This window comes from Pelophylax lessonae, assembly GCF_965119305.1.
Source record: "Pelophylax lessonae genome assembly, chromosome: 9".
NCBI lineage: Eukaryota > Metazoa > Chordata > Amphibia > Anura > Ranidae > Pelophylax > Pelophylax lessonae.
Genome location: NC_138776.1, coordinates 262,204,166 through 262,221,907, shown reverse-complemented (window position 1 = coordinate 262,221,907; position 17,742 = coordinate 262,204,166). Strand labels below are relative to the sequence as shown.

At 47.8% G+C, this 17,742-nt stretch overlaps 3 protein-coding genes across 3 annotated transcripts in view; 1 reads left to right on the top strand and 2 right to left on the bottom strand.

Moving 5' to 3' along the window:
* Positions 1 to 17,742, top strand: part of LOC309564421 (uncharacterized protein) — a 224,655-nt gene that overhangs the window by 146,465 nt on the left and 60,448 nt on the right.
* LOC309563875 (uncharacterized protein) lies at positions 14,828 to 17,486 on the bottom strand (the record flags this gene model as incomplete). The annotated part of the gene is made up of 5 exons (XM_082268511.1): positions 14,828 to 15,015; positions 15,100 to 15,808; positions 16,121 to 16,359; positions 17,120 to 17,258; positions 17,478 to 17,486. 5 exons carry the CDS (start codon positions 17,484 to 17,486, stop codon positions 14,828 to 14,830), a joined length of 1,284 nt encoding a protein of 427 aa, XP_082124637.1.
* LOC309562909 (gastrula zinc finger protein XlCGF66.1-like) overlaps positions 17,421 to 17,742 on the bottom strand; it is a 471,303-nt gene continuing 470,981 nt past the window's right edge. Inside the window, exon 4 of the mRNA XM_082267229.1 lies at positions 17,421 to 17,694. Coding sequence (XP_082123355.1) covers positions 17,503 to 17,694 — 192 coding nt within the window. The 3' untranslated portion in view covers positions 17,421 to 17,502. The remainder of the gene's footprint in view (positions 17,695 to 17,742) is intronic.

Sequence of the window (17,742 nt, the reverse complement as noted above, 5' to 3'; positions counted from 1 at the left end):
ATAACAAAGAAATTACAGAGTTCATGTCAGGTACCTGATCCGAGGCCAAGGTGCTAAGAGGGCTTCCCTTGCAGCTAAGTGCGGCACACCCCCGAAGATGGTACAGGAGGTGGTATAGCGTCCAAAGGAGCATGGGTTTCCAGCAGGGTACAGATGAGAAGAGCAGAGGAACTTCAGGAGCTTGCCGGGTGCTGGAAGCACAGCAGGGCAGAGGTCCCTGGAAGGTTCCAAGAAGCCAGGCAAACTGGTGCAGAGGTAAGTCCAGGCAGGGAGTCAAACACTGGGAGCAAATTTAAAGGCAGGCCAAGGTCCTCACGCAGGAGAAGGTAGCAAGGTCAACGGAGGAAGCCGGGGTCATACACAGAAGATAAGCAGAAGCCAAGTCGGGTGGAGAGAGCCAAGGGTCAAGCCAGGAGAGGGTCAATCAGAGCCAGGAGCAAGCCGGGTCACAACAGGGAATCCAAAAGCAGAATACAGGAGGCACAGGAACACTGGGAAGCTGACGATAAACCAGCAATGAGAGGCATTCCACAGCCACCTTTTATAGGCCAGCAAAAAGGCTTTGTCTGACACACATTGCGTACGTGTGTTCGCCAATTTGCGCCCTCGCGCCGTTGCGAGCGTGGGTATGCCATTCTTATGCCAGGGCGTACAGGAATGCGCCAAGAATGTCCATTAGCACTACTGGTAGTATTTCCAGCTCTCTCACGGCCATTTCCCTGACAGTTCAGAATGAAAGTGCATGACTTTGGAAACAGCCCTTCTCCTGATAGATAGCGAAGCAGGGAGAGTGTGAGTATGGTGAAGATGTAAGAAATTTTTACATAGATGATGGACTCACTTCCTTGCCTGCTGAAGCAGAATCAAATCTAAAGCTACACAATGAAGAGAGATCACACCGCTCAGGCTAGTCAAAGTCCACGATTCAAGGTGGGTGCTGAACCTTGGGTCGCCACCAGGAGAAGCATGAACATATAAAATGGTCGCACACCACCACGGAATCCAATGAAGAAAAGTTCCTTTATTCACAAAAGTGGTACAAGGTACAGCGGGGTAGGACAGTAGACGCGTTTCACACGACTGCTAAGTGCTTGTTGACTACCCTGTGAACAAGCATGTAGTGAACAAGCACGTAGCAGTCATGTGAAACGTGTCTACTGTCCTACCCTGCTGTACCTTGTACCCCCTTTGTGAGTAAAGGAAGTTTTCTTCATTGAATTCCATGGTGGTGTGCAACCATTTTCTTCTAAAGCTACACAAAGTAGCGTCCAATCGAAGTTCAGAAATGGAAGCATTTCCAGCAGATGACAGAGCTAAAGATCTAAAGCAGGGATCCTCAAACTACGGCCCCCCAGCTGTTGCGGAGCTACACATCCAATGAGGCATTGTAAAACTCTGACATTCACAGACATGACTAGGCATGATGGGAATTATAGTTCCTGAACAACTGGAGGGCCGTAGTTTGAAGACCCCTGATCTAAAGGATCTTGTTTTAGGTGTCCACCCTCTGCCACGCCAACGGAGTTTAGGAGTGAGTTGAAATCTACAGACTGACAGTTTTACCTTTCAAGTATCCAGAGACGTAAGGCCATTCACGCGAAGAGGTATCCTAGCCACAGTAAACAGTCTTTATGACCCACTCGATTTGCCGCCCCAGTCACTATACAAGGCAAAATCTTAAGCCCTGTACACACGCACAGATTGTTGGCCGTGAATTTTCTGCCAACGTCCGATCGGCCGATTGTCGGCTTGTTAGTATGATGCTTCCAACAACCGACTGCGACTTTTCGGCCGAACAAAATCTGGTGTGCATGCTATAAAATTTTTGTTGGCCGTCACCAGAACGGCCGATTGTTCCTCAGTCAGTACAGATTTCGGGAGACAAAAATATGATGAGCAAGACTGGGCATGCTCAGAGAAGAAAAAACACACGAAAAGTAAACCAGAACATGACATCACTTCTGCAGTTGGTTGTTGTTGGCCGACAAAATTCGTGTGCAGTCTAGAGCACATTTCAACCAACACAACACTGTACAAAAGACGGCCAATCAGTCGGCCAACAATCGGTGCGCGTGTACGAGGCTTTAGGCCATTCACGCGAAGAGGTATCCTAGCCACAGTAAACAGTCTTTATGACCCAATCGATTTGCCGCCACAGTCACTATACAAGGCAAAATCTTAATTAGGGAGCTCTCAGTAGATCAATGTGACTGGGATTTCCCGCTCTCACCAGATCGAGAAGCACAGTGGATGACATGGACAGAAGATTTGACTAAACTGGAAGATCTCAGTATTCCCAGATCCTATACCCCAGTGTCACTGTCTTCCACAGTTCAAATGGAGGTACATGATTTTTTCTGTTGCTTCTACAGTAGTGAATAACAGCTGTAGCATATCTTAGAGTTATAGACAGCCATTGTCAATGTCATGTAGGCTTTATAATGGGCAAGTCTAAACTAGCTCCAAGACCAGCTCACACAGTGCCACTTTTAGAATTATGTGCAGCTGTTTTGTCAGTTGAGCTTGCAGAATTAATTATTGAAGAAATAGACATCAAACCTTAGTGTAATATTTAATTGTATGACATCAAAATTCTGTGTAGCACCCTCCTAGATAGGTGCTAGGAAAAGCATATGGGTGGCACCGTCTGCTTATCAGGGGGACCTTAATTGTTCAGCAGGCTGTCATGTGTTCTCAGGTGTGCCTGTTGAGCTTGGGGAGTCTCCCCACTATATCCAATGAGGGCTCTCATTCTACAGTGGAGGAAACCTGACCAATAGCACACCAGGGCTTGTATCCATCCCAGAGGGCAGATTCTGCCGCAATGCATCCTGGGAAAGGGTATAAGTCTGTGGGGAGCACATGACAAGATGTCTTTGGTGGGAAGCAGAGTCCCGGAAGGAGGGTGACGGCTGTCTCTCCTCCTGTTGGTGTGAGGAAAGGTGTCCTTGGCGGTCGGCCTAGAGCAGGGATTCCCAAACTACGTCCCTGCAGCTGTTGCAGAACTACACATCCCATGAGGCATTGTAAACCTCTGACATTCACAGCCATGACTAGGCATGATGGGAATTGTAGTTCCTGAACATCTGGAGGGCCATAGTTTGGGAATCCCTGGCCTAGAGGACAGAAGGTTAAGCTGACCTGCAGAGAGGGATCCAGTGTGCTGAGGACCGTGCGGAGCTGTTGGGGCCGGAGTTTCCAGGGAAGCAGCGTGGTGAGTACTGGAAACTGCCCTGGGGTCTGCCTAGGATAGGAGACCACTCCAGTAGGTCAGAGGGATCCAGGAGCCAGCTAGCCTGTGAAGAAGTTATAGAAAGGGGGTGCCAGTGTTTAGACCCTGAAGAGAAAGAGGGTGCCAGTATTTGGGCCCTTAAGAGTTGCAGCAGTGTTTACAAGTAGCTACCTCAGCCAGGAAGGCTAAAGGGAGCAGTACAAAGGACTTTTGAGTCACACTGAAGTGTCAAATGTCAGTTCAAGTCAACAGACAGCAAGATAGAGTTGACTCGCGCCGACGGGCATTGACCTGCATTTAGCCAGCGTTAAGTCAGCGTCAAGAGGCATTTTTCTCAGAGTCCCAATCTATTGTGTATAGTTGAGCCAGAGAAGTATCCCACTCATTCCCTTCTCCCATCCAAGTTCCAAAAATAAATACAAAAACCAAAGATGCCGGACTGTTTCTTGTCTCAGTGCTCACACTTGGAGAACATGCTTAAATGTGCACCGGCTCGGCTCCACTCGGCACTGCTTGGCCCTGCTCGGCTCGGCTCGCCTTTCCACTACGTGGTACAAGTCGGCACTGTATAGGCTCTACTCGGCTCGGTTTGCTTTTCAACTAAAGTAGTAAGTGGGTGGGATTACAACGATTCTCTGACCAATCAGTGGCTAGTAGTGACAATCAAGGCTGCATGCAAAGGATTGTGGGATATGGTATAGGTACGGAACGCTTGGAACCACAACCGAGGTGGTACTGTTTAAGCGAGCCGTACCATGTAGTGGAAAAGCGCTACCGTACCAAACCGCACCGAACCTTTCTAACACGTACCATGCGGTACCATGCAGTGGAAAAGCGCCAAAGCGAGCCAAACCGATCCGTTCCATGCAGCGGAAAAGCACCATTAGATCCTGAACCATTCCAAACAGGGACCTACACCATGGTGGAACGACTAATGTACTTAGCTAGAAAAATGGTTGCTAGATTTTAAATGAGTCCCTCAGTTCCTACAGTCGCACAATGGATAACTCAGGTTAATTCTATCTTGTTGAGAGAACAACTGGCCTACCGCCACCGTAATGCTGCTCGGAAATTCTATAAGGTCTGGCAGGGTTGGCTTGACCACCCGGGACTGGCTCCGTCACAACTGGTGATGAGCAGGATAATGCAAGTTTAACCTTGGCCCGACTCTTTAGGACCTCACATGTTTTTCTTTTTCCTCCTTTCTTTCCTCTCTTTCTTTTCTTTTTTTGTTTTTTACGCCACTTCTCTTTTCCTACTTTACTACATTATATTCTATTTCACCACAGGATATATACAGTTGGTTAATTCACTACACGAGCTGTTGTAGGCCACTAGTGGTCTTGACATTTGACCCTGATGTCTTATGCCAATATTAGCTGCTGTGAAAAATCGGGATTCGCTAAATGGGTTTTATTGTACTGTATACCGTATACACAATAGCTGGGACTTTTGATTGTAGCTGGATGTGGCAAGGCCGCTGCTTCACCTTGCCACTATAGTGAAGTAGAATTAAGAGAACTGTACTGGACTGTTAAACACTCTTCAGGGTTCTACTTGGTACCTCCTTTTTCCCTGCTCTTCAGGGTTCTACATGGCACCCCCTTTACTCTGACACACTGTGTGAGCTGGCCCTTTATCCTCTGACTTCACTGGAGTGGTCCCCCTTCCTGTGCAGACCCTTTGGCAAATCCCCTGGTTCTCAAGGACACTGTTTTTCCTTGAAGACTCTGCCAGCAGCTCCACCGTCAGCTTTACAGGATCCTCTGCAGCTCAGCTCCACCCCTGGTTCACTAGGCCAACCGCCTATGACCACCGTCCTCATGCAGGTAGATTACTCTTTAGGGTTCTACTTGGCACCCCCTTTCTTACTGACTGTGTGTGCTGACCTTCTGTCCACTGACCTCACTGGAGTGGTCCCCTTCTTGGGCAGACCCCTGGCAAGCCCCCTGGTACTCACGGACACTGTTTTTCCCAGGTAGCTCTGCCTTCAGCTCCACTATCAGTTTCTCCAGGACCTCTATGGCTCAGCTCCACACCTGGCTCACTAGGCCGACTGCCTGTGACCACTTTCCTTTCTGACGGGAGGAGAGACAGCCGTCAGCCTCCTCCTGGGACTCCGCTTCCCACCAAAGACACCCTGTCACATGTGCCCCCAGCTTTTATGAGCAATCCCAGGATGCACTGCAAGAGTGCCCTCCCACTGGGGCTCTCACAAAAGCCAATGTGTCACTGGCCAGGTTTCCTCCACTGTCCAACAGGCCTCCCCATTAGATGCAGTGGGGACACTCCCTCAGACCCAGTAAATCACACCTGGGAACATGCATCAAGCAACCTAATAGATCAGGCTCCCCTGATAAGCAGATGGAGCATAAAAGTGCCTTTAAACCTAGCACCCACCTAGGAGGGTGCTACACTTGTGTCCAGGTGTGATTCACTTGGTCTGAGGGAGTGTCCGCACTGTATCCAATAGTGGAGCCTGTTGGACAGTGGAGGAAACCCAGCCAGAGACACACAGGCTTTTGTGGCAGTCCCAGTGGGAGGGTACAACCGCAGTGCATCCTGGGATTGACCATAAAAGCTGAGGGCACATGTGACAGGGCGTCTTTGGCAGAAAGCAGAGTCCCAGAAGGAGGGTGACGGCTGTCTCTCCTCCTGTCAGAAAGGAAAGTGGTCACAGGCAGTCGGCCTAGTGATCCAGGTGTGGAGCTGAGCCATAGAGGTCTGACAGTGGAGCTGAAGGCAGAGCTACCTGGGAAAAACAGTGTCCGTGAGGGCTTGCCAGGGGTCTGCCCAGGAAGGGGACCACTCCAGTGAGAGTCAGTGGACAGAAGGTCAGCGCACACAGTCAGTAAGAAAGAGGGTGTTAAGTAGAACCCTGAAGAAGAGTAATCTACCGAGTAGTTTGCCTTTCAATACTTCACTTCAGTGGCAGGGTGAAGTAGCGGCCTTGCCGCATTCAGTACAGATAGAAGTCCTCAAGATTGTTCATAGTTTGCTAAGTTGGAGTATCCCACTTACGCTGTCCATGTGTAAAACCAGACTTCTGTGTTGATGAGCAGGGAGGAAAGAGCCTGAGCAGGAGGTGGTGGAACTAAGTTCCACCAGTTCCAGCTGAAAAAAAAAGCCCTGAGTAGTGGTATATATTTTATATATATATATATATATATATACCAGGCGGGGAGTGTGCTGTCTATTATAGGATTGTCTATAGCAGGGCTTCCCAAACTTTGTTGGACCGAGACCCACTTCTGAATAGTTATTTTTCGGGACCCACATTTTCACGTCATAGTGCCCCTTTACACATCACAGTGTTTTACTAGTGCGGTATAACTTAACTGGTTCCCGACCGCCCGTCGCAGTTTTTATTTATAAATTACTTTACTATTGCTGTAGGCCTGGTTCACATGTATGCGGGTTGGCGGTTCACATGTATGTGGGTTGACGGCCCACATTTGCACAGGCATAGCAGCCCATTGATTCGAATGGGCTGCTATGCCCTCGTTTTCCGCAGAAAAAAGGTGCATGCAGCATTTAAAAAAATGAAGTGGCCGTGAAACCCATCCTGCTTTTGCACCATGCGACTTACCTGCAGTTCCTGCTCGCTCCCCTAGGCTCACATTTAACCACTTGCCGACCGCCGCACGACTATTTACTGCGGCAGTCTGGCTCTCCTGGGCAAACAGACATAGGGCTATGTCGCTCTCCCAGGAGCCTCTAGGGGGCGAGGGCGCGCCGCCGGAGGCCCGGTCCCGCCCCCGCTCGTTCCCTGACATCCCCGCGCGAGTGACCGGTGGCTCCGATGTCCGCCGGTCACTCGCAATCTCCCGCTGGAGAGGGAGAAAGGCAGGCGGCTGATGTAAACAAAGCCGCCTGTCATTCTCCCTGGTGTAACTGCAGAGACTATATGATCCTGCTATGTAGGTTCATATGTCTCTGTGATTACATCACAAGCCACGCCCCCACAGTTAGAATCACGCCCCTAGGGATACATTTAACCCACTGATCACTAATAAAGTTAACCCCTTCCCTGCCAGTGTCATTTTTACAGTAACAGTGCATAGCACTAATTACTGTAGTAATGTCACTGGTACCCCCAAAAGTGTCAAAAATGTCAGTCAGGGGTCCGATCTGTCCGCCGCAATGTCGCAGTCCCGCAAAAAAAAAAAATCGCAGATCACCGCCATTACTAGTTAAAAAAAAAAAAATTGCATAAGTCTTTCCCATAGTTAGTAAACGCAATAACTTTTGCGCAAACCAATCAAAACGCTTATTGTGATTTTTTTTTTTTTTACCAAAAATATGTAGCAGAAAACAAATTGTACGAAAATGTTAAAAAATTTAGATTTCTAAATTTTTTTGAGAATGTCATATAAAAATGTGAAAAATATATATATATTTTTTCAAAATTGTCGCTCTTTTTTTGTTTATAGCGCAAAAAATAAAGAAACCGCACAGGTGATCAAATACCACCAAAAGAAAGCTCTATTTGTTAGAAAAAAAGGACGTAAATTTTGTTTGGATACAGCGTCACACGACCGCGCAATTGTCCATTAAAGTAACGCAGTGCCGAATCGCAAAATAGGGGCTGGTCATTAAGGGGGCAAATCCTTCCAGGGCTGAAGTGGTTGAAAAAAATGCAGTGGCCGTGAAACCCATCCTGCTTTTGCACCATGCGACTTACCTGCAGTTCCTGCACTGGCAAGCTTTCTGCGTTTTTATATACGTGGGCCCAGCATTTAAAAAACACAGTTTGCGTGTGCAGGAACTTCAGGTAAGTCGCATGGTGCAAAAGCAGGATGGATTTCACGGCCACTGCGTTTTTTAAAATTCTGCATGCACCTTTTTAATCAGCCGAAAACGCAGGCATAGCAGCCCATTCGAATCAATGGGCTGCTATGCATGTGCAAATGTAGGTTGCCAACCCGCATACATGTGAACCACCAACCCATATACATGTGAACCACCAACCGGCATACATGTGAACCACCAACCCGCATACATGTGAACCACCAACCCACATACATGTGAACCACCAACCCACATACATGTGAACCACCAACCGGCATACATGTGAACCACCAACCCACATACATGTGAACCACCAACCGGCATACATGTGAACCACCAACCCACATACATGTGAACCACCAACCAGCATACAAGTGAACCAGGCCTAAAATAAGCCATCAAGCAGTGTCTGGCCTACCAGGTGATGACTGGTCCTGGCGCTCGGCTCCGATCTGATGGCCTGGTCATTAAAGGGGCAAATCCTTGTGGTCCAGAAGTGGTTAAAGCGGAGTTCCACCCAAAAGTGGAACTTCCGCTTTAGGGAGTCCTGACCCCCCGACATGCCACATTTGGCATGTCATTTTTTGGGGGGGGGGAGCGGGTACCTAGTTTTGACAGGTACCCGCTCCCACTTCCGCTCGGAGCGCCGCGGCGCCCTGAGCGGAAGTTCTCCTCTCCCCCTCCCTCCCTGCAATCTTCTGGGACACGTCAGAGGTCCCAGAAGATTGCCGGCCAATCACGGCGCGCAGCGCGACTCGCGCATGCGCAGTGGGTACCCGGCTGTGAAGCCGCAAACTGTAACAGCCGGGTGCCCACAGCAGTGATGCCGGCGCCGAGGGAGAGGATCGAGGCTTCCGGCGGCCGCATCGCTGGACCGTTGGACAGGTGAGTAAATGGCTGGAACTCCGCTTTAAACCTGCAGGAGGACCGGTGTTTTTATTTATAATTTCTTTACTACTGCTTTAGGCCTGGCTCACATGTATGCAGGTTAGCGGCTCGTATGTATGCGGGTTGGCGGCTCACATGTATGTGGGTTGGGGGTTCATACATGTATGCGGGTTGGGGGTTCATACATGTATGCGGATTGGGGGTTCATACATGTATGCGGGTTAGCGGTTCACATGTATGCGGGTTGGCGGTTCATACATGTATGCGGGTTGGCAGTTCACATGTATACGGGTTGGCGGCCCACATATGCACAGGCATAGCAGCCCATTCGAATCAATGGGCTGCTATGCCTGTGCAAATGTGGGCCGCCAACCAGGCCTAAAATAAGCCATCAAGCAGTGCCTGGCCTACCTGGTGACTGGTCCTGGCGCTCAGCTCCGAGCTGATGGCCTGCACTCTGATAACGGCTCCACTCAGTCCGACTCCTACCCTGAGGCCGTACAAAACAGCAAGCACACCAATGGTCGGAGCGTCAGTGGAGCTTATTGGCCCCGCCTGCCTGCTCGTAGGCGCTGCTTCTGATGCCTGGGCAGCTCTGACTGCTCTACCGCCGGCGGCCCACTCAAATGAACTTTCGCGGCCCACCAGTGGGTCCGCAACCCACAGTTTAGGAACTCCTGGTCTATAGGATTTTCATTTTAAATGACACCCGGTGGTTGCCTGTTGCAATTGCAGTTCAATTCCTCACAGGAAGAAACAGGAAGTCTTGCCTTTGTTAATAAAGTTTCCTTTTGAACAACATAAAGTTTGACGACATAAAGATTTTACCTCAGATACAGAAGCCATTTTAGTTATGAGGCAGACAAGTGAAAGTTGCCTCCACACAAACGCCTGTAAGTTTTATTTATTATTTTTTTAAAGTTCATTTTACACTTGGACGGCACTGTTGTGTGTGTTTGATATATGATTTATATATAAGATTTCTGTATAATAATTTTTAATGTACTTATTTGCAAATGGTCACGTAATTCATATTGTAAATTCTCAGTCTCTCGAATTGTATTGCAGTTTACAGAATTATTGTGGGGAAATGTGAGCCAGCGCTCAATATTGTGAATCAAATTTGAATATGTAAATAAATTTGTGAATAAATTAAATACACAAATCACAAAAAAACACAATCAGTGAAAAGAAAAAAGGGGGATTTTATCCGCAAAGTGCCCAAATATTAAAGTGATTGTGCATAGAAAAAAAGTAAAGAAGCGTATTTTGATTGGTTTGCGCAAAAGTTATCGCATCTACTAACTACGGGAAAGATTCATGTCATTTTTATTGTTTGTTTGTTTTTTTTTTCACTAGTAATGGCAGCGATCTGCGTTTTTTTTTTTTCACTAGTAATGGCAGCGATCTGCGTTTTTTTGCAGGACTGCGACATTGCGGCAGACAGATCGGAGCCCTGACTGACATTTTTGACACTTTTGGGGGGGACCAGTGACATTACTACAGTAATCAGTGCTATACATATGTACTGACACTGGCAGGGAAGGGGTTAACACTGTGGGGGATCAAGGGGTTAACTGTGAGCCTAGGGGAGTGGTTCTAACTGTGTGTGTGGGGGGGGGGGCGTGGCTTGTGAAATTACCATAGAAACCTGTGATCCTATATAGAAGGATCACATGATCTCTATGATCATTCCAGAGAGAAGAACGGTCAGCTGTGTTAACAACAGCCGACCGTCCTTCTCTCTCAGCGGGGAACAATGGCGGGTGTCAGGCGGCAATCAGAGCCACCTGACCCACGCATCAGCTTCCCCTCTGCCGAGTGGGGGCAGGGGTGCGCCGGCGCGTGCTCTCGCCCCAGCTCCCTGCTTGCGACCGATGTTGCCCTACGTCAGTTTGCGCAGGAGAGCCACATTGCCGTATTAAATAGGCGACGGCCAGTCGGGAACCGGTTAACTGGCTGTCAGCTAAGGGATAGTAGGACAGCACAATAACACTCATATACCTATAATAATATAGTAAAAAGTGCAGCACTAATATAATATCAGATACAATCAAATGACAGGGTATCAATATTAAAAATGTAGAATAAAGAAAAAATAAAGTCTTTAGGTGAAGTGGAAATGCTTCACTTCTGGACCGGGCCTATTTCTAACACTTGTTGTTTACTAGTTAAAATCATTTTTTTTTTTTCTTGCTAGAAAACTACTTAGAACCCCCCAAACATTATATATATATATTTCTCTTAAGTCCTCCGACAGTCGCCGCCACTTAATATTCATCACTAATGGGGTTATTGACCTTTGCTCCGCAGGAGTAGCTAGGCAGTGATGAATATGAAGTGGCGGCAACTGTCGGAGGACTCAGAGAAAGGAATTTTACAGGTAAGATCTTACAAAAATTCTGTTTTTTTTTTAGCAGAGACCCTAGAGAATAAAATGGAGATCGTTGCAATATTTTTTATCACACCGTATTTGCGTAGCGGTCTTCCAAACGCAATTTTTTTTTAGAAATAATTCACTTTTTTTAATTAAAAAATAAGAAAACAGTAAAGTTAGCCCCATTTTTTTCTATAATGTGAAAGATAACATTACGCCAAGTAAATAGATACCCAACATGTCATGCTTCAAAATTGCGCACGGTCGCAGAATGGTGACAAACATTGGTACTTAAAAATCCCCATAGGCGACACTTTAAAAATGTCTACAGGTTACCAGTTTAGAGTTACAGAGGAGGTCTAGTGCTAGAATTATTGCGGCGATACCTCACATGTGTGGTTTGAACATCATTTACATATGTGGGTGGGACTTGCGTATGCGGTCGCTTCTGCGCGCGAGCTAACGGGGCCAGGCGCTTTAATTTTTTTTGTAAAAATCCCTTGTAATAGAAATAAGCAGGACAGGTCCTCTTTATGGGGAGATCTGGGGGTCAAAAAGACCTCACATCTCACATCTACACTAAAAAATAAAAAAAAAATAAAAAAAGAAAGTCATTTTTTTTTCATGATGAAATAAAATTGGCTCTTTAAATTAGGGATAGACCGATATGTTTTTTTCAGGGTATTTTGGCCATCGCATATATTTTGTACATTTATAGTTTTGAAAAATAAAGAAAATTTTGGACACAAATCTGGTACTGAACATGTTAATTTTTGTTTAATGCTTAAAGCGGTAGTATACCGATTTTTGTGACTTTTACCTACAGGTAAGCCTAGAATAAGGCTTACCTGTAGGTACAATTAATATCTCCTAAACCTGCATGGTTTAGGAGATATTTGCACTGCATGCAGCCGCTAGCAACGCATGCGCTCCTAAGGTCCGGTGGACCTTCAGAGTTCCTTGCCGGGAAGTTGCCGGAAAATGACTCCCGCGCGCATGCAAGGGAGTGACGTCATCGCGGCTCCGGCTACTCACAGCGTTGGAGCCGCCGAACCCAGAAGAGACGCCGAGGGATCATGTCCGCTCCGACAGCGGTGTCCGGGGGTCCGTGTCGGGGCTTCATTTTAAGGTAAGTTTTTCATAATGAGCTAGTATGCGATGCATACTAGCTCATTATGCCTTTGTCTTGCAGGTTTTTTTTTTTTAATGAGTATACTACCGCTTTAATGGAGGGCTTGCTGGCACCATGTGGTGGGTGGCAGGCTGGCTGGCACCCTGTGGTGGATGGCTGGCTGGCTTGCACCCTGTGATAGGCGGGTGGCTGGTTGGCCCCCTGTGGTGGATGGCTGGCACCCTGTGGTAGGTAGGTGGCTGGTACAGGGGCTGTGGGTGGCTGGGTGGTACAGGGCCTGTGGGCGGCTGGCTGGTACAGTGCCTGTGGCTGGCTGGTACAGGGCCTGTGGGTGGTTGGCTGTCTGGCACCCTGTCTGTGGGTGGCTGGCACCCTGTCTGTGGGTAAGTGGCTGGCTGGTACAGTGCCTGTGGCTGGCTGGTACAGGGCCTGTGGCTGGCTGTCTGGCACCCTGTCTGTAGGTGGGTGGCTGGCACAGGATTGTGGGTGGCTGGCTGGTACAGTGCCTGTGGCTGGCTGGTACAGTGCCTGTGGTTGGCCGGTACAGGGCCTGTGGATGTGGGTGGCTGGCTGGCACTGGGCTGCTGTGGGTGGGTGTATGGCTGTGATACACTCCCGCAAGAGTCCCGACTCCAGAGGAGGCTGTCCAAGGCGAGGGAGGCGGCCTAAGAAGGCAGAATGATGTCACAAAAATATCGGCAATATCGGCCAGTTCCGGGGCCGATACTGATATATCGTGGAAAGTGCATATCGGCCTTGCCGATAATCGGTGTATCCCTACTTTATATGCGTTGCTAGGAGACGACGTTTGACGTCGCTCCGGTCCTCTGAGTGGGGGCCATCTTGCCCTCACTCGACTTCCTGCCTGTGAGGAGCGTGGACCGGATCGTTTTCCCCGATGACTACTCTGGCCAGTAACACCTCCTGTATTAAAGCACCCCCACTCTGACCAGTAACACCTCCTGTATTAGAACTCCCCCACTCTGACCAGTAACACCTCCTGTATTAGAACTCCCCCACTCTGGCCAGTAACACATCTCCTGTATTAGAACGCCCCCACTCTGGCCAGTAACACACCTCCTGTATTAGAACGCCCCCACTCTGGCCAGTAACACACCTCCTGTATTAGAACGCCCCCACTCTGGCCAGTAACACACCTCCTGTATTAGAACTCCCCCACTCTGGCCAGTAACACACCTCCTGTATTAGAACTCCCCCACTCTGGCCAGTAACACGCCTCCTTTATTAGAGCACCCCCACTCTGGCCAGTAACACACCTCCTGCATTAGAGCGCCCCCCCCTCAGTCTGGCCAGTAACACACCTCCTGTATTAGAGCACCCCCATTCTGGGCAGTAACACACCTCCTGTATTAGAGCACCCCCACTCTGGCCAATAACGTACCTCCTGTATTAGAGCGCCCCCCACTCTGGCCAGTAACACACCTCCTGTATTAGAGCGCCCCCACTCTGGCCAGTAACACACCTCCTGTATTAGAGCGCCCCCACTCTGGCCAGTAACACACCTCCTGTATTAGAGCGCCCCCACTCTGAACAGTAATACACCTCCTGTATTAGAGCGCCCCCACTCTGGCCAGTAACACACCTCCTGTATTAAAGCACCCCCACTCTGGCCAGTAACACACCTCCTGCATTAGAGCGCCCCTCCATTCTGGCCAGTAACACCTCCTGTAATAGAGCACCCCCATTCTGGCCAGTAACACACCTCCTGTATTAGAGCACACCCAGTCTGGCCAGTAACACACCTCCTGTATTAGAGAACTCCCACTCTGGCCAGTAACACTCCTCCTGTAGCTGTCATTCGGCTATAGCGCGGTCAGCAAGTGGTTAACAGTAATTTCCTGTGATCGTCAGCTCCATCTAATGGCCATAGTGAGGTATTTTGTTCTGATATACAGTACCTCAATCAGGTAAATTACTTCAATACCACATTATGGCCATTAGATGGCGCCAATGATCATAGAAAATCACTGTATCAAGGAAAATATGACCAACATTCATCATGGCTGGGCAAATGCTTGTCACATTCGTTCAACTATCTTAAAAAATTACTAGAGCTCCAAGTCGCTACACAACAAAATGTACTCAGCCAATAAAAAGTAGGGACTCCATTTTTATTTTTCTCCTGCTGTCATTGGCCAACACGGTACAACACTTCATCCATGTCTTTGGTGATCTCTGATCTCCCTATGAAGAGTTTCTTACATGATGAAGATCAGCCATGGAGTATATCTGAGGTGTATATCAGGGTGTGCTTCTTCCCCACATGTCGACCAACATTCATATAGAAGACATTTCCCGCACTCAAGGCATACAATTCAAAGGGTTGTGTGGGACTCCTTATGTACAGGAAGACAGAACTTCAGTGTGGCAGTGTGGAACCGTACCCTCACTCAGACCAGGAAAGCGAATCCTCCACCATGTCCATTCTCAGATGTCTGTAAAGGCAGGACTTCCGTGAGTGACATTTCCCGCACTCAGGACATGAAAGTGGCTTCTCCTCTTTGTGAGAACTCTGATGTATGGAAAGATGGGACTTTTTCGAAAAACATTTCCCGCACTCAGGGCAGGAATTCTCTGTGTGAGTTATCTGATGTCTGACAAGTTCTGATTTTTTTACAAAACCTTTCTTGCACTCAGGACAGGAATACGGCTTTACACTCCAATGCAATTTTTGATGGCTGTAAAGATTGGACCTCCCTGAAAAACATTTTCCGCACTCGGCACAGGAATACGGCTTTAACCCTGTGTGAGACATTTGATGTGTGACGAGTTGTAATTTCTGTACAAAACCTTTTCCGCAATCAGGACAGGAATACGGCTTCTCACCTGTGTGCAATTTCTGATGTCTGTAAAGATGGGAGCTCTGTGAAAAACATTTTCCACACTCAGGACAGCAATGCGGCTTTTCCCCCGTGTGAGTCCTTTGATGTACGACAAGACTTAATTTTTGTACAAAACTTTTTCCGCACTCAGGACAGGAATACGGCTTCTTACCCACGTGAAATCTCTGATGTGTGAGAAGGTTGGACTTCACTGAAAAACATTTCCCACACTCAGGACAGAAATATGGTTTCTCTCCAGTATGTAATTTCTGATGATTATGAAGAATGACCTTAGCTGAAAAACTTTTTCCACACTCAAGACAAGGAAACGGTTTTTCCCCCGTGTGAGATCTCTGATGTCTGACAAGATGTGATTGATGTACAAAACATTTCCCGCACTCAGAACAGGAATGTGGCTTCTTACGAGTGTGAACTCTTTTATGCTCATTAAGTTTGGATTGATAATGGAAACGCTTCCCACAGTCAGTACAAGAAAACCTCTTATCTGTTGGAAGGATGACACCGTGCCTCACAGCTTGAGGTTCCTCAGGATAAGAGGAATATGATGGTCCGGCACCGTCCTTCACAGTCTGAGGTTCCTCAGGATAAGAGGAATACGATGGTCCGGCACCGTCCCTCACAGTCTGAGGTTCCTCAGGATATGAAGAATACGATGGTCCGGCAACGTCCCTCACAGGCTGAGGTTCCTCAGGATAAGAGAAATACAATGGTCCGGCACTGTCCCTCACAGTTTGAGGTTCCTCAGGATAAGAGAAATACAATGGTCCGGCACTGTCCCTCACAGTTTGAGGTTCCTCAGGATAAGAGGAATACGATGGTCCGGCACTGTCCCTCACAGTCTGAGGTTTCTCGGGATAAGAGGAATACGATGGTCCGGCACCGTCCCTCACAGGCTGAGGTTCCTCAGGATAAGAGGAATACGATGGTCCATCTACACTGTGTGGTGCCGGATGGACATTTGAGGTAGCCGGGTTTTCTCCTGGACTATACTGTGTGATGTCCTCATCTTCTACTTTACAGTCTGGTGACAAAGTGAGACAATCTTCTGAGGTTTTCCTCATCTCCCGTCCATCTACTAAAATAGAAATACAAAGATTAGTACTAGATATCAGCAGATTGGTTTTCCTAAATCAGGACTCCGCCCACATCAGGCAGCTTTGTCTCTGAGGATCTTACAATTCCACCCTCAAGGTAACTAGTAAATGGCTCTTCGGAATTTCCTATTATTCAGCTTCTTGATTCATGGACCTTAGTCAGAGAGTAAGGAAACGACAAGCTGTATTTTATGAAATCTTCAAAATAGAGTACCGGTATATAGTGCAGAGCTTAGGCCTATGTAACGTGCAAAAATGTTTACGTAAGACAAATGGCAGAGGTTCCAAACCCCTGCCTCCCATTTCCAAAAGACTGCACTCAGTGACTTGGGTCTGAGACTATACAGTCATATCTCTCAACCCGGCACAGCCAGCAAACATCAGAGCAATGAAGCCTGGGAAAATTATTCTGTCAGAGATCTTGCTAGATGCGGACACGGAGCGGAAGACTTGAGGCAGATGGACCAGGTGCCTAAGTCAAGCAATGCCTATGGTGAAAATCAACATTTTGGTGCTAGCTGAACCCAAAAATCTCCATAAATCCAGTCTAGATACATAAATTGTGTCTGCAGCACAGAGAAGGAACCTTTTTCTGAGAGAAATACAGGAAACCAGGAGGGGGAACACAGCTCAGAAAAGTGTCCAGGGTATTACAGGCTGATATCACCCAGTCCTTGCCCTACTCTGGACCAATCGGTGAGCAGTATGGGTGGAGGAATGTATTCAGTGTTAATGACCCACCTGTGCTGATCTCTGTCGGAGTGTCCTCCTCTATAAATGTCCCCGTTATTCCATCCTCCTCCATAGACTGCTGATCATCCCTCACAAATGGCTCTTCTTCTACTTTACCCTCAACTTTACAATCTCTGAGGTTTCCACTCTGAATATATAATAAAAATGACATCAATGGTATCAATGGTAACAATGCAGATAATGTACAGATCCTAATGATACTATCAATGATAGTTCCTCATCTACCTGATGATGGTGAGGGATGGCGTGATCTTCCTGTGTGGAATCCTGGGAATACAGAGGATGGGGAAATCTCTCTGGTGGGTTCCCGTTACTGGATCCATCTGTAGGAAACACACACACTGACTGAATACATTGTTTCTATGTGTTTATCAGATGATGGGGGATCTAGGTGGACCCTCCGTACTGCTCTCTCCTTTATAATAAAGTCTTCTCTTACCCGGTGATGTGAGGGGCGGCTGATTCTCCATCATGACGTCCTTGTAGAGATCCTTGTGTCCTTCTAAATACTCCCACTCCTCCATGGAGAAATAGACAGTGACATCCTGACACCTTATAGGAACCTGACACACACAATGATACAGTCACCATCCAGACACATCCCTTGTCTG